The sequence below is a fragment of the Canis lupus genome, chromosome 3 (genome assembly GCF_003254725.2).
Source record: "Canis lupus dingo isolate Sandy chromosome 3, ASM325472v2, whole genome shotgun sequence".
NCBI classification, from domain to species: domain Eukaryota; kingdom Metazoa; phylum Chordata; class Mammalia; order Carnivora; family Canidae; genus Canis; species Canis lupus.
Genome location: NC_064245.1, coordinates 32149384 through 32167286, shown reverse-complemented (window position 1 = coordinate 32167286; position 17903 = coordinate 32149384). Strand labels below are relative to the sequence as shown.

Below are 17903 nucleotides of genomic sequence, written 5' to 3'. Positions count from 1 at the left end.
ATTAGTTTCCATGAATCTTTTTAATTCTTCCTTAATTTCCTGGTTGACCCTTTCATCTTTTAGCAGGATGGTCCTTAACCTCCATGTGTTTGAGGTCCTTCCAAACTTCTTGTTGTGATTTAGTTCTAATTTCAAGGCATTATGGTCTGAGAATACGCAGGGGACGATCCCAATCTTTTGGGGTCGGTTCAGACCCGATTTGTACCCAGTATGTGATATATTCTGGAGAAAGTTCCATGTGCACTTGAGAAGAATGTGTATTCAGTTGAGTGTGGATGTAAAGTTCTGTAGATATCTGTGAAATCCATCTGGTCCAGTGTATCATTTAAAGCTCTCCTTTCTTTGGAGATGTTGTGCTTAGAAGACCTATCGAGTATAGAAAGAGCTAGATTGAAGTCACCAAGTATAAGTGTATTATTATCTAAGTATTTCTTCACTTTGGCTATTAATTGGTTTAAATATTTGGCAGCTCCCACATTCGGGGCATATATATTGAGGATTGTTAAGTCCTCTTGTTGAATAGATCCTTTAAGTATGATATAGTGTCCCTCTTCATCTCTCACTACAGTCTTCGGGGTAAATTTTAGTTTATCTGATATAAGGATGGCTACCCCTGCTTTCTTTTGAGGACCATTTGAATGGTAAATGGTTCTCCAACCTTTTATTTTCAGGCTGTAGGTGTCCTTCTGTCTAAAATGAGTCTCTTGTAGACAGCAAATAGATGGGTCCTGCTTTTTTATCCAGTCTGAAACCCTGCGCCTTTTGATGGGGTCATTAAGCTCATTCACGTTCAGAGTTACTATTGACAGATATGAGTTTAGTATCATCATGATATCTATTCAGTCCTTGTTTTTGTGGATTGTTCCAGTGAACTTCTTCTTAAAGGGGAATTTTAAGAGTCCCCCTTAAAATTTCTTGCAGAGCTGGTTTGGAGGTCACATATTCTTTTAGTTGCTGCCTGTCTTGGAAGCTCTTTATCTCTCCTTCCTTTTTGAATGAGAGCCTTGCTGGATAAAGTATTCTTGGTTGCATGTTCTTCTCATTTAGGACCCTGAATATATCCTGCCTGCCCTTTCTGGCCTGCCAGGTCTCTGTGGAGAGGTCTGCTGTTACCCTAATATTCCTCTCCATAAAAGTCAGGGATTTCTTGTCTCTTGCTGCTTTAAGGATCTTCTCTTTATCTTTGGAATTTGCAAGCTTCACTATTATATGTCAAGACGTTGAACGCTTTTTATTGATTTTAGGGGGGGATCTCTCTATTTCCTGGATCTGAATGCCTGTTTCCCTTCCCAGATTAGGAAAGTTTTCAGCTATGATTTGTTCAAATACATCTTCTGGCCCTCTGGCCCTTTCGGCACCCTCAGGAACCCCAATTAAACGTAGGTTTTTCTTCCTCAGGCTGTCGTTTATTTCCCTTAATCTGTCTTCATGGTCTTTTAATTGTCTGTCTCTTTTTTCCTCAGTTTCCCTCTTTGCCATCAACTTGTCTTCTATGTCATTCACTCGTTCTTCCACCTCGTTAACCCTCGTCATTAGGACTTCTAGTTTGGATTGCATCTCATTGAATTGATTTTTAATTTCAGCCTGATTGGATCTAAATTCTGCAGTCATGAAGTCTCTTAGTCCTTTATGCTTTTTTTCTAGAGCCACCAGTAGCTGTATAATAGTGCTTCTGAATTGGCTTTCTGACATTGAATTGTAATCCAGATTTTGTAACTCTGTGGGAGAGAGGACTGTTTCTGATTCTTTCTTTTGAGGTGAGGTTTTCCTTCTAGTCATTTTGCTCAGTGTAGAGTGGCCAAAAACAAGTTGTATTGGGAAAAGGAGAAAAAGAGAGAGAAAGAAGGAAAGAAAAGAGAAAAAGAAAAAAGGAAGAAAAAAAGGAAAAAAGAGAAGAAAAAGAGAAAGAAAAAGAAAGAAAGGGGGAAAAGGGTGGGGGAAGCAATCAGAAATCAAAAAGAAAAAAAAAACACGGGGGAGTATCTTCTGATTCTGTATACTTTAAGTCCCTTGACTTCCCCTGGAACTTCTCTGTCTAGCTGGTCTTCTGCGGGAGGGGCCTGTTGTGCTGATTTTCAGGTGTTAGCACTTGGGGGAGCTGCTCTGCCCCCTGCCTGGTGCAGGGCTCAGTGGGGGTTGTTTACTCCGTGAGGCCCCTGGAGGAACAACCCCAGTGGCTGCGGCAGTTCTGGAGCCCTGGATTCAGCCCCGGCAGTAACTATGGAGCTCTCCGCCTACAGGGCCTGGATGCTCCCGAGTGGGGCCGCTGATCTGCTCAGCTGGGGACAGGAGTGTCCTTGCTGTCCTTGGCCCTCCCGGCCTCTGCCTGTCCCGGGGGGAGGCCGGATCCTGGGCTGTGTCCCAGCTCCCTGTGCTCCCTGCCTGTGTTGGATTCGCGCTCCTGGCCCTGCAGCCCCCTCTGCGGAGCCGCCGCCCGATCCCCTCCAAGCTGCTCCCGGGTCCCGCAGTGTGCGCTGCAGCCCTTTAGGGAGCTCGGCGCACTCTGCTGGGAGCGCAGGTGTCTGTTAGTGTCCCAGGGAGCCTGAGGGCATCCCCGCCCTCCTGGCTTCCTGCTCCAACTCCCTGCGAGCCCCTTTCCGCCCGGGAAGATTGGTGCAGCTCCTGCTTGTCCTGGACGGGGCTCTCCTGTCCTGGGGACACTCGCCCCGGTCTTAGCCCGGCTCCTTGCCTGGCCCCTCCCCCTTGGATGCCTTTTATTTCTTTATTTCTTTTTCCCCCGTCTTCCTACCTTGATAGAAGCACGAACTCTTCTCACTGTAGCGTTTCAGCTGTTCTCTCTTTAAATCTCAGGCTGAATTCGTAGATTTTCAGGATGATTTGAAGGTTATCTAGGTAATTTGGTGGGGACAGGTGATTTGGGGACCCTACTCTTCTGCCATCTTGCCCCTCCTTGGTTGGTCGTTTTAAAACCATACTACAAAGCTACAGTGATCAAGACAGTGTAATACTGACATAAATGCAGATATGTAGAACAACAGAACAGAACTGAGAGTACAGAAATAACTGCTTACATTTATGGTCAATTACTTATCAAGAAATAAGTCAAGGCAATTAAGTTTGGGAAAGAGTCTTTTTTAAAGATTCAATTTAGGAGGGAAACTAACAAGATAGTGGAGGCGTAGGGGTCCTCAACTCACCTGGCCCCACACACTTACCTAGATAACTTTCAAAACATCCTGAACTCCTACAAATTCGACCTGAGGTAAAAAGAGAACAGCTGGAACACTACAGAGAGAAAAGTTTTTGCTTCTAACAAAATAGGAAGATGGAAAAAATAAAGAAATAAAGTAGGGGAGGGGAACCACAACTAGCAGGGCTAAAGTGGAGTGGGTGAAAGCCTCCAAGGCACAAAAGCCCAGCCCTGGAGAAGTGAGAACTTTAAAAATCCAAGCCTGAGCTTTCCCTGACTTAAAAGTGCTTAGCAGGGAAATCGGGCAGAATTGCAAGAGAGGCAGTGATGCATCAAGATCCCTGGAGACACTATAAGAGGAGGGGCGCCCAGGACAAACCTCACCACAAACCACAGTCCCATATCTGTAAGGGCAGGTGCGCCACAGCCCTCGGGGCATTTGGGAGAAGCCCACTAGTAACTCAGGCTGGCCCTGGTGATCCTTCACCCTAGACTCTAGCAATAGACAGATGCAGCTTTGGAAGAGGTGGTCCCCAGAAGTGCAGGTCCAGTGGCATCCAGGGCCCTGGATCCAAAGGCACCAAAACAGACAGCCATCTATTCTCCATTTCCCCCAGGACAGGTGGAAGTGGGGAGGGCAGGGGACAGCAAGAACTCTCCTGCCACTGGGTGCCCCCAAGCTGTGCAGATCAGCGCTCCCGTGCAGGCCCCAGGAGCATCTAAGCCAGCGCAGACTGTGAGACTGAGGTTAGTTCTCACGGGGAGCTGACTCCAGGGTTGGAAATCTGGCTGCCGACAAATTTTTCTCTCTTCATTTCACCTTGCACCTGGCAGATGCAGGGCCTCTAGGGAACAGAGACCTCGTAGGATAAACAGCTCACACTAAGCCCAGCACCCAGCAAGGGGCAGGGCATCTCCCCCAGGCACAGACACCTGAGAGTCAGCACAGCAGGCCCCTCCCCCAGAAGACCAATTGGAAGAACAGGGGAAGAGCAAGTTTATTGGACAAGCAGCGCTGGAAAGCTCCAGGACTGAGGGAAAATAGAACTAGAGGGTCCCCCTCCCCTATTTTTCATTACGACTTGTTTTTATATCAGGTTAAAATTCTCCAATATTTCTTCTCTTTTCCCAGCTTAACTACAATACTTTACCAACTCTTTGTTTTTACATTTTTTTCATTTTTGACTTTCATATTTCTACAATTACATGTCAGAAATTCAATTCAGAAGTACAATTATAAAGTTACTGGTGGTTCTGGAAAAAAAGCATAAAGGACTCTAGAGACTTCATTACTACAGAATTGAGATCTAATAAGGATAAAATTAAAAACATTTAAGATGCAATCCAAACTGGATGCTCTAACCGCTAGGGTTAATGAGATGGAAGAGAGAGTGAATGACATAGAAGGAAAGTTGAGGAAAAGAAAGGAAGCAGAGGAAAAAAGAGAAAAACAATTAAGAGACCACAAGGAAAAGCTTAGAGAAATAAATAAATGATAGCTTGAAAGGAAAAATAAATGTCTACTTGGGATTCCAGAAGAGGATAAGAGAGAGAGAGGACCACAAAGTATATTGGAACAAATCATAGCTGAGAACTTCCCATAATCTGGAGAAGGAAACAGGCATTCAGATCTAAGAGATAGAGAGATCCCCAGCTAAAATCAATAAAAACCATTCAACACCTCGACATTTAATAGTGGAACTTGCAAATTACAAAGATAAAGAGAAGATCCTTAAAGCAGCAAGACACAAGAGATCCAAAGTTATATGGGGAGAAATATTAGATTCACAGCAGACCTCTCCACAGAGACCTGGCAGGCCAGAAAGGGCTGGCAGGATATATTCAGGTCCTAAATGAGAAGAACATGTAGCCAAGAATACTCTATCCAGCAAGGCTCTCATTCAGAATATGAGAGATAAAGAGCTTCCAAGATAGGCAGAAACTCAAAGAATATGTGACCACCAAACCAGCTCTGCAAGATATATTAAGGGGACTCTGTAAAAGAAAGAGGGAGCCCCAAGAAACAATCCACAAAAACAGGAAGCGTATAGGTAATTAAATTCATTTCTTGCAATAGTTACTCTGAATGTGAATGGGCTAAATGATCCCATCAAAAGATGCAGGGTATTGGACTGGATAAAAAAGCAAGACTCATGTATATGCCATCTACAAGAGACTCATTTTATTTATTTATTTATTTATTTATTTATTTATTTATTTATTTATTTATTACAAGGAGACTCATTTTAGACCTAAGGACACCTCCAGCCTGAAAATGAAGGGGTGGAGAACCATTTACCATTCAAATGGTCCTCAAAAGAAAGCTGGGGTAGCAATCCTCATATCAGACAAATTAAAGTTTATACCAAAGACTGTAGCAAGAGATGAAGAGGGACACTATATAATCCTTAAAGGGCCTATCCAACAAGAAGATCTAACAAACACAGTATTTATTCCCCTAATGTGGGAGCTGCCAAGTATATCAATCAATTTAATAACCAAAGTAAAGACATACTTAGATAATAATACACTAATAGTAGGAGACTTCAACATGGCACTTTCTGCAAATGACAGCTATAAGCAGAACATGACCAAAGAACAAGGCCCTTGGATGATACACTGGACCAAACAAATTTCACAGATATATACAGAACATTCTATCTGAATGCAAATGAATACACATTCTTGTCAAGTGTACATGGAAGTTTCTCTAGAATAGACCACATACAGGGTCACAAATCAGGTCGCAATCAATACCAAAGATTGGGATTGTCCCCTGCATATTTCAGACCACAATGCTCTGAAACTAGAACTCAATCACAAGAATAAATGTGAAAGAAACTCAAACACATGGAGGTTAAAGAGCATCCTGCTGAAAAATGAAAGGCTCAACCAGGAAAGTAGAGCATAATTAAAAAGATTCATGGAAATAATGAAAATGAAAACACAACCATTCAAAATCTTTGGGATAAAGGAAAGGTGATCTTAAGAGGGAAATCAAATACAAGGCTTCCGCAAAAAAAAATGGAAAAAAAACTCAAATACACAAGCTAACCTTGCACCTAAAGGAACTGGAGAAAGAACGGCAAATAAAGCCTAACCCACATAGAAAAGATATAATAAAGACTATAGCAGAATTCAATGAATAGAGGCCAGAAGAATTGTAGAAGAGATGAACAAAATCAAGAGTTGGTTCTTTGAAAGAATTAGTAAGATAGATAAACCATTAGCCAGCCTCATTAAAAACAAAAGAGAAAAGACTCAAATTAATAAAACCATGAATGAAAAAGGAGAGATCACAACCAATACCAAGGAAACACAAATGATTTTAAAAGCATATTATGAGCAGCTATATGCCAACAATTAGGCAATCAGGAAGAAATGGATGAATCTCTGGAAAAACCACAAACTACCAAAACTGGAACAGGAAGAAATAGAAAACCTGAACAGGCCAATAACCAGCGAGGAAATTGAAGCAGTCAACAAACACCTCCCAAGACACAAAAGTCCAGGGCCAGATGGCTTCCCAGGGGAATTCTAGCAAACGTTTAAAGAAGAAACCATACCTATTCTACTAAAGCTATTCCAAAGGATAGAAAGGAATGGAATGCTTCCAAACTCGTTCTATGAGGCCTGCTGACCTCACCTTAATTCCAAAACCAAAAACCCCACCAAAAAGGAGAATTATAGACCAATATCCCTGATCAACACCAATGTAAAAATTCTCAACAAGATACTAGTCAATAGGATCCAACAGTACATCAAGAGGATTATTCACCGTGACCAAGTGGAATTAATCCCCGGGATGCAGGGCTGGTTCAACACTCGTAAAACAATCAACCTGATAAATCACATCAATAAGAGAAAAAACAAGAACCATGTGATCCTCTCAATAGATGCAGAGAAAGTATTTTACAAATTACAACATCCATTCAACATTAAAACTCTTCAAAGTGTAGGGGTACAGGGAACATGCCTCAGTATCTTAAAAGTCATTTATGAAAAGCCCACAGCAAATATCATTCTCAATGGGGAAGAACTGGAGCCTTTCCCCTAAGATCAAGAACAAGACAGGGATGTCCACTCTCACCACTGCTATTCAAAATAGTACTAGAAGTCCTAGACTCAGAAAAAAAGAAATAAAAGGCATTCAAACTGGCAAAGAAGTCAAACTCTCCCTCTTTGCAGATGACATGATACTGTACAGAGAAAACCCAAAGACTCCACCCCAAGATTGCTAGAACTCATACTGCAATTTGGCAGTGTGGCAGGATATAAAATCAATGCCCAGAAATCAGTGGCATTTCTATACACTAACAATGAGACTGAAGCAAGAGAAATTAAGGAGTCAGTCCCATTTACAATTGCACCCAAAAGCATAAGATACCTAGGAATAAACCTAACCAAAGAGGTAAAGGATCTATACCCTAAAGACTACAGAACACTTCTGAAAGACATTGAGGAAGACACAAAGAGATGGAAAAATATTCCATGCTCATGGATTGGCAGAATTAATATTATGAAAATGTCAATGTTACCCAGGGCAATTTACACATTTAATGCAATCCCTATCAAAATACCATGGACTTTCTTCAGAGAGTTAGAACAAATTATTTTAAGATTTGTGTGGAATCAGAAAAGACCCCGAATAGCCAGGGGAATTTTAAAAAAGAAAACCATATCTGGGGCCATCACAACACAGGATTTCAGGTTGTACTACAAAGCTGTGGTCATCAAGACAGTGTGGTACTGGCACAAAAACAGACACATAGATCAATGGAACAGAATAGAGAACCCAGAAATGGCCCCTCAACTCTATGGTCAACTAATATTTGACAAAGGAGGAAAGACTATCCACTGGAAAAATGACAGTCTCTTCATAAATGGTGCTGGGAAAATTGGAGAGGCATGTGCAGAAGAATGAAACTGGACCACTCTCTTACACCAGACATAAAGATAAACTCAAAATGGATGAAAGATCTAAATGTGAGTTAAGAATCCATCAAAATCCCAGAGGGGAACACAGGCAACAGCCTTTTTGAATGTGGGGACAGCAACTTCTTGCAAGATACATCTATGAAGGCAAGGGAAACAAAAGCAAAAATGAAATATTGGGACTTCATCGAGATAAGAAGCTTCTGCACAGCAAAAGAAACAGTCAACAAAACTAAAAGACAACCTACTGAATGGAGGAAGATATTTGCAAATGACCTATTAGATAAAGGGCTAGTATCCAAGATGTATAAAGAACTTATTAAACTCAACAGCAAAGAAACAAACAATCCAATCATGAAATGGGCAAAAGACATGAACAGAAATCTCACAGAGGAAGACATAGACATGGCCAACAAGCACATGAGGAAATGTTCCACATCACTTGCCATCAGGGAAATACAAATCAAAACCACAATGAGATACCACCTCACACCAGTAAGAATGGGGAAAATGAACAAGACTGTAAACAACAAATGTTGGAGAGGATGTGGAGAAAGGGGAACCTCCTGCACTGTTGGTGGGAACGTGAACTGGTGCAGCCTCTCTGGAAAACTGTGTGGAGGTTTCTCAAAGAGTTAAAAACAGACCTGCCCTACGACCCAGCAATTGCACTGCTGGGGATTTACCCCAAACATACAGATGCAGTGAAACCCCGAGACACCTGCACCCCAATGTTTATAGCAGCAATGTCCACAATAGCCAAACTGTGAAAGGAGCCTCCTTGTCCATCGAAAGATAAATGGATAAAGAAGATGTGGTCTATATATAAAATGGGATGTTACTCAGCCATTAGAAACGTCAAGTACCCACCATTTGCTTCAACGTGGATGAAACTGGAGGGTATTATGGTGAGTGAAGTCAGTCATCGGAGAAGGACAAACATTATATGGTTTCATTCATTCGGGGAATATAAAAAATAGGGAGAGGGATTATAAGGGAAAGGAGAGGAACTGAGTGGGAAAAAGTAGGGACAAACTATGAGAGACTCCTAACTCTGGGAAATAAACAAAGGGTTGTGGAAGGGGAGGTCGGCGGGTGGGGGGATGGAGTGACTGGGTGATGGGCACTGAGGAGGGCACTTGACGGGATGAGCACTGGGTGTTATACTATATGTTGGCAAATAATTTAAATTAAATTAAAAAAATAACTTCCCCCAAAATGTTCGTTTTTATCTGAAACTCACATTTGCAACCTACATTCTATCTGGTGACCCTCAGAGCACAAGATGTATCTCTGACCTTCAGTCTGCTGATGAGATGTTAGCCCACGTGAGGTGGCAGAGGCTTATGACCAGCTTCCACTCCTGAATGATGATTCCTTTGGAAGAATGAGAGGCAGGGGACCCACGGGACCTCTAATTCAGCTGGCAGTCACACCTACACTGACAGAAGGGGGTTAAACCACCACCCTACCACCCACATGAAGTTTATGTTTGGGGTCTGCACCGTTATTGTGGCAAGAGACAGCTGATGTAACAGCTTCCAGAGAAGGTCCCCAGTCCCAGTTTCCCCACAGAGTCTGCCTTAAGCCAATTCCACATGTAAATTCTGGAGGTACTCCTTCACCTTCCAAGGGTGCCCTCTCTTAATTATTCATGCACTTCAGACCCAAAATTTTTATTAAAAATTTACTGGGCTTTTTTTTGGTATGTATTTTTTTTAAGCAGTAAAGAAGGAAGGAGGAAGGGAGAGAGGGGAAGGAAGGGCGACTTAAAAATAACTTCCAAGTAGGTAAAGGAGCTAAGTATAAAGGACTTATAAAAGTTTACAACTTTTAGAAAACAGGAGAAAATATTTATTAAATCAGATAGGAAAGAGAGTTCTTAAAAATATATGAACTTAAAAATATTAACCCCCCCAAAAAAAAATAAAAAAATAAAAAAATATTAACCCCTCAAAAGAGCATAATACCATGAAAGACTTAACAAATATAATCATATTAAATACTTTACTTAAAAAAACACAGACACATAAATAGGAGCACCTGGAAACAAAGTCGGTTGAGCATCTGACTCTTGGTTTCAACTCAGGTCATGATCTCAGAGTCATGAGATTGAGCCCTGCACTGGGCTCCATGCACAATGTGGAATCTGCTTCAAATTCTCTTTCCTCCTCCCTCTACCCCTTCCACCCACGCTCTCGCTCTCTCTCTCTCTCTCTAAAATAAATAAACAAATCTTTTTAAAAAATCATAAAGAGAAAAGATGATCATCTGGCTTGAAGAAGACACTGCAACACAGGACCAAAGAGAGTTAATATAAGAATTTTATTTTAAAAAACCGAAACACAGAAAAATATAAACAACTCATTAGAAAGTTGACCAAAATGTATGAGTGGCACATTATGAGAAACAAACCCAACTGTCTAATAAACATGTAAGAAAAAGGTCTGCTTTCCTGGACAAGGAAATGCAAATTTCCTTGCAAACCATGACACAGTATATCACATGTATCACATCTTCTCATGTTAAAGTCCGCCAGCACCAAATGCTGGGAATGTGGGAGAGTAAATTTATACAATTATTAATCTGGTACCATCTAGTAAATCCAAAGGTGCGTACATTTTAGGAACCAACATTTGTTCTCAAGAAGAGAGATACTCTAGAGAATCCCCCAACTTACACCCTAGAAAACCTATGGAGAAAATGTGTTGTAGGCAGTTTTTAATAGCAAAAACCTAAGGAGTGTGGGAGACACCGAATAGCTACTTATAGGAGAAGATATGTAAACTGTGGTACATTCATATACTGACATTTTATGTGAGCAGTCCAAATGAATTAACAAGAACTACAGGCATCCAGACTGACGAATCTCAAAAAGATGGACAAAAAAAGCAAAGCAATGTTTAACCATTTGCAAAACAAGAGCAGAAACTATTCAATGATACATAAACAAACGGAAGTATGAACCTGAACACTGGTGAGACCACCCGTAAATTGGGATAGGTCTACCCTAGAGAAGAGGAGGGGAGAGGATCATGGCAGGTGGTGGGGATCTACACTTGTATGCATTTCTGTGATGCTGTGCCTTTTTAAACATTCGACACTGGCACCGTTTGGGTCAGGTTCTGGCTGAGCAACTGCCCAGAGCAGGACTTACTGCCTGTGGGGACAAGGATACCCACATCTGCAGGGTAACCAATATGTCCCTACATGGGTATGAACAGACACTTAAACAGGATGCTTTTATATCTATTTATTAGTTGTATTTTGGTAAATATTTAAGTTTATCAAAAAGTACTTTTCATGTAAATCTAGATTTTTCTAACATGAAAAACAATATTCAACTGCTTCATTTAACATATTTGTAGAATAAAGCACATGCTAAGATATAAATATATATGCTTTTTAAGTCATAATATTTTTAGTGCCTTAAATAATATAGTAAATGCCAATTCATGCTAAAAACTCTATTTTTATTATCTTTTGGAGTTCTCTTAGCCCTATTTTAGAAAGAGCATTCACTCAAAATAGGTCAAGAAATTACTAGAAAGAGTCTTGTATTTCTTCCATAATATCTGAAAATGTTCGCACAAAACATAGGGGTACTATGTTCATGGGAAAATCCCATATTTGTGAATTCCACATTTACAGGATAAAACTATCAGAAACTGGGATGCCTGGGTGGTGCAGCAGTTTAGCACTGCCTGCAGCCTGGGGTGTAATCCTGGAGTCCCAGGATCAAGTCCCACATCAGGCTCCCTGCATGGAGCCTGCTTCTCTCTCTGCCTATGTCTCTGCCTCTCTCTCTCTCTCTCTCTCTCTGTCTCTGTCTCTGTCTCTCATGAATAAATAAAATCTTTAAAAAAAAAAAAAACTATCAGAAACTCACCTCTGCTCTGTGAGGAATGAATTAAAGTCCCGGTCCACAGAAGCCCAGCGGCTCTGCCCAGCTGCCCTGCTGGGGTAGGAGGTTGACGGCTCTGCCCTGTTCACTCTCGGCTGGAGCCCGCATTTGCTGGTGGCTGATTCTGCTGGCTCTGATCTTCCTAAACCAGCACACATGGGAGCAGATGTCTGATGTAGCTCCATCTCCAGCACACCAGAGGTCAGCCGACCTTTGTTCTCTAGATGCATGTTCCGTTGTCACTCCTCTTACGAGGTCAGCCAGAAAGAAAGCACTGTTGATGAAAGCAAACTGGGAATATTGTTTGCGCCTTGGGGAATCCATACGGAATCCATTCAGTCTCTTTCTACCCTTGTTTTTTGGCCTGTTATACTGAGGCCCTCCCAGTGCTTCAGAATTCTAATAGCACAGGGAAACAGTGTACACTCTTTCCAAGGATGAACATTGTAGCATATTTCACACTAGCCATGACCTAAGTATTCAACAAGAGAGCGTTAGTAAAGCAAGTTGTAATATGTGCATAGTATGTAATACTATGCAACTAAAAATGCTCTAAAGGGATACTGATTGATAGTAGGAAATATTAAGGATACAGAAAAAACTGATAAGCTATTTTTCTTGAAATAAATATATATATAGCATATGCATATAACAGAAGACCAAAAGGACCCTGCCTCCAATACAGGACTACCTCTGGGTAATGGGAGCTTTCTCCTTTGCTTCTACGCTATGGTTTTATGGTTTTCGTATCCAGCAAATCAATACTTTTGTAATGGGAAAATAATACCTATTATAAAAATGAAAACAATTACTCATTGAAAGTAATTCAACTAATTCAAAGTAAAAATGAAAGGTTATGAGGTCCTACTATTTGGATTATATTTTTAACCATTACCATTTAAATCTTTTACATTTGCCAGCATCCCATGACCTCAGCAATGACCTTTGATTTGCAGCAGCATGGTTTGACATCAAGAGTTGCTAAGAAGCCAACACTTATTGTGAGCTTTGGTTGAGCAGGATTTTCAACATTGTAAAGCAATGTACATAACTATAGGTGGAATGGGTCCACCACTCTTTGTGACTCACTCATCAGTGAGAAGAAGGCAGAGTGTTGGTAGAATGTGCCTGTATCAAAAAGTACAGTAAACACATTTAAGTTAGTTTCATGCAATGTTTCCATTGTCCACATGCATGTAAGAACTGCAAAATTCAAATTGTACAACTTTCCTGATTTCACCTACAAGTTAAATGCTCTCATATCTGCACTTAAAATGATGCTTCACAATAAAGATGAATGATGACATTCATGCTAATAATTTAGATTTGTAATTTTTCCTTACAAATCTAAACTTATTATTATTCTATACTTCGAATAATGACATTAAGTAGCAATTTTTAAAATATGGTGACAATTCAGGAAAGATTATGAAAGAAAGGAAAAAAGCTTTATGTTTTAGTATTATTAACATTTTTTCCTGCTTTTTGAACAAGGAGCCTCACAGTTTCATTTTTCACAGGGTTCCACAAATTATGTAATTAGTTCTGCTGAGAGTTTGGAAAGGTATTCTCCTGATTCCCCACTGCCATCTTCTTCCCTCCCTAAAGTACTCCAGCTGCTTCATACAACATGCCAACCTCTTAATACAACTGTCTATCTTCCTAGTCATATCTCTTCATTCTTTAAAAATCTGAGCCTAGCTTATGGTCTCACTCTCTCTTATCTCTATAACCCAAAGCTCTCTATAACTCCTGTAATATTTTGGTTTCAACATCTACAGAGATGATACTTCTGACCCCCTGGGCTCTCAGTTATGTGATCACTTCACTGGCAGGGAGCTTGTCTGCTTCCACTTCAACCAAACCTCCCTTATCCCCACCCCCTGCCCAGCTGAGATTCCACAGTCCAGCAAATACTCTCCTCTTATTTGCCTCAACTCATTCTGTCAAGCTCACCTGATATGTGAGTTTCCTATCGCTGCGTAACAAATTACTACAAAAATGGTCACTTAAAATAACATGTTTATAATTTCAGAGTTTCTGTGGGTCCAGGGTTGGGTCAGGTTTAGCTGGATCATTTGCTCAGGATCTCAAGGTGTCATCAGGCTGTGTTCTCTTTTTTTTTTTTTTTTGTGTGTGTGTGTGTGTGTTCTCATCTAGAGGCTCAACCAGGGGAAAAAATATGCTTCCAAGATGACTCAGGGTTGGCAGAATTCAATTCCTGATGCTATAGGACTGAGGGCCCTGCTTCTTACTAGCTGTTGGCTAGAGACCACACTGAGCTCTCAGAAGCCACCCTTACTTTCAACTGGCTTCCTGCAGTTCTGTGCCATGTGGACTCCCCAAACATGTCTGTTCACTTCATCACAACAATAAGAGTCTCCAAAGTAAGTCAACTAGCAAGGCAAATTTTTAGATAATGCAACACAACCACAGGAGTGACATCCCATCCATCCTCTTTGGTTAGAAGCCAGTCACAGGTCAGGGGAGGGGATCTCACAAAGGCATGACCACCAGGCAATGCGCATCATGGGGGCTATCTGGGGTCTGTCTGCCACCCATGGCAAAACTCAAAACATCGGCTTTCCTGCCCTATGGCACCATCCAAGCAGCTAACTATAGCCATAGAGAACCTTCTGTGGTTCTAACAGTCTCATGTGACCTCCATATGCAGTGTTCCCACTGGGTCCTAGAACCTCCCAGTTATTTTAACATATCTCCCAAGGCAATTTTCACTCTTGTTCTCCTCTACCTCCCTCCTTACACACCCATATGTCCTCCCTCCTTTTCAATTTCAGCTTTTGCCTTTGCCTTTTCCTTCCTTCACTAACTGAATCAGGCAGGGCCCAAGAAGGAAAGAGAAGCTTCACAGAATACATAATCATAGACACTGGTTACACAGGAGATGAACATGGTAAGATACTAACCAGAAGATTACCAATAGCAGGAAAATTTCCACCCCACCATAGTTGAGGAGCAGAGGGAGAAGGGGAGTGCAGAAACTACACTGGGCCTTTCTGGAAGAAGCTGAAGCCCCAGAAAAGATGCCCCCAAAGCATGGTGGAATGGGGAGAAGTACTAACTAGCTTTCCCCCTTTTACCTCCCTCAACCTCCCAGCAGAGCTTCCCATTGGCCAAACTCAGCAGGAAAATGCTGACCTGGGGGCCCAAGGCAGGAGCCAGAAACTGAGATTCACAGCAGAGTAAAATGAGGGTGATGAATGTCTCCAAGAGCAAAAGTCCCAGGACACACTGAAAAAACTAAAAGGAATGAGAATAAAACGTCCAGCCTCTCAAGTACACACCTGCCTGCAACCCTACTGGGTACACTGGAGCCCAGTCACTCTCATCCATTCAGACTCTGTTGTTGCAATTCTTCTCTCCTGAATCCTTTGGGCCACCATAGAAACATAAAGTGATACCTGCAAACACTAAAAAGATACATCTCTAGGAGGAGTTAAGATGGTGGAAAATTAAAGAGACCTAACCTTGTCTTGTCCCTCAAATACAGCTAGATAGTTATCTAATCATTCTGAACATCCAAGAGCAGAGTGAAAAATCAGAACTTTAGAAGTCTGTTACAGTGGAAGTCATGACTGGCTTAAAGGTGCTCAGGGGGTAAAGCAGGATAGAATCCCAGGTGTGACATCATGGTCTGAGGATCCCTGGGGTCACAAGAAGAATGGGTAGTGCCTAGGGCTGCACTGTTCCCAGGCATAGGACCATGTAAGGTGGCTGAGAACAGTGAGTCTAGGTACCAGCTTTCTGCTCTATATTGCCATAAACTGAACCACCGTGTGTTCATGCAACCAATTTCCTGGCACAAGCCCAGAAAATGGCAGAACCATGGGGAGATCCTCCCTAGGAGGAACAGTGCAGGCCCATTTCTTGAAAGTCCCTAAAATTTGTAGTTTTGAAACTCAGTCACACATCTGAAATAAAAAAGCTCAGACACAGGCAGGATGAACACAAAGTTCTAATAAAATTGGAGAGATAAGACTGATTGATTGCTCTTTCTGTGATGGCTCACTGAAGAGTAGGAGGTGTGAATTTTCAGCTCCAGGGCTAGAGAGTGGAGTGCCACCATATTAACCCTGTCCATCAGTGCTGAAAGCCTTCAGGGAGCCAAACAACTTCACCTCGTACAGTCTAAAGCCACTTACACTAAGCTCTGCCTCTTTACACCCTGGAGACACATTGCCACTACATCCACTAGGGCAAGTCCACCTGAAAATCAGTGCATAGGACTCTCCCCCAGAAAACGAGCACAAACAACTTGCTCACACAAAGTTTACTGATCACAGCGGGATACAAAGCTTCAGCTCTAGGGGAAAATAGTATCAAACCTCTTTTGTGCTCTTATTCTTTATTTTTTATGATAATTTTTCATTTGTTTTATTTTTTCAGTTTTTTTATTAATCATTTTAATTTTTATATATTTTTGTTTCGTATTTTATTTTATTTTTCCTTCGTATTTTGGGACCTAGATTCTTTTAAAAAGCAGACCAGTGGGAACCCCTGGGTGGCGCAGCGGTTTGGCACCTGCCTTTGGCCTAGGGCGCGATCCTGGAGACCTGGGATCGATTCCCACGTCGGGCTCCCGGTGCATGGAGCCTGCTTCTCTCTGCCTGTGTCTCTGCCTCTCTTTCTCTCTCTGTGACTATCATAAATAAATAAAAATTAAAAAAAAAGCAGACCAAAACACACCCAGGATCTAGGATTGGTTTTTTTGTGGGGTTTGGCGGGGGGTGGTGGTGGTGGTTTTGTTGTTATTTTTCCTTTTCCTTTCTTCTTTTCTTTCCTGGACAAAATGACAAGATGGAGAAATTCACCCAAAAAGAAATAATGGGAGATAGTGCTCACACCCAGGGATTTAATCAATATAGACATAAATAAAATGTCAAAACTAGAATTTAAAATGATTATGTGGATACTAGCCAAGCTTGAAAAAATGCATAGAAGACACAAAAGAATTCCTTACTACGGAGATAAAAGAACTAAAATCCAGTCAAGCTGAAATTACAAAAGGCATAACTAAAATGTAATCCTAAGTGGAGGCCATGAAAATGAGGAAGGACAAAGCAGAGAACCAAATAAGTTACATAGAAGATTAATTTATGGAAAATGATGAAGCTGAAAAGAGGAGGTAAAGTAAGGTAATGGACCATGAAGCTAAACTTAGGGAAATTAGTGACTTATTAAAACCCTCTTGCACTGTTGGTAGGAATGTTAACTGGTACAGTCACCCTGGAAAACTGTATGGAGGTTCCTCAAAGAGTTAAAAATAGAGCTACCCTATGACCCAGCAATTGCACTACTGGGGATTTACCCCAAAGATACAGATGCAGTGAAAAGCTGAAATACCTGAACCCCAATGTTTCTAGCAGCAATGTCCACAATAGCCAAACTGTGGAAGGAGTCTCAATGTCCTTCGAAAGATGAATGGATAAAGAAGATGTGGTCTATATATACAATGGAATACTACGCAGCTATTAGAAACAACAAATATCCACCATTTGCTTTGAAGTGGGTGGAACTGGAAGGTATTATACAGAGTGAAGTAAGTCAATCGGAGAAGGACAATCATTATATGGTTTCACTCATACAGAGAATATAAAAAATAGTGAAAGAGATTATAGGGGAAATGAGAGAAAATGAGTGGGAAAAATCAGGAAGGGTGACAAAACATGAGAGACTCCTAACTCTGGGAAATGAACGAGGGGTAGCAAAGGGGAGTGACGGGCACCGAGGGCATTTGATGGGATGAGCACTAAGTGTTATACTATGTGTTGGCAAATCAAACTCCAATAAAAAATATACCAAAAAATAATAATAATGTTTGTATCATAGGAGTCCCAAAAAATTAAGAGAGATATATAGGGACAGAAGGTTTATTTGAACAAATGATAGCTG

At 41.3% G+C, this 17903-nt stretch overlaps 1 protein-coding gene across 1 annotated transcript in view; it reads right to left on the bottom strand.

Annotated features, from left to right (window-relative positions):
* OCA2 (OCA2 melanosomal transmembrane protein) overlaps nucleotides 1-17903 on the bottom strand; it is a 452602-nt gene that overhangs the window by 405826 nt on the left and 28873 nt on the right. The window contains exon 2 of the mRNA XM_025437625.3: nucleotides 11976-12264. Within this exon, the coding sequence (XP_025293410.1) occupies nucleotides 11976-12220 (245 nt within the window). The 5' untranslated portion in view covers nucleotides 12221-12264. The remainder of the gene's footprint in view (nucleotides 1-11975; nucleotides 12265-17903) is intronic.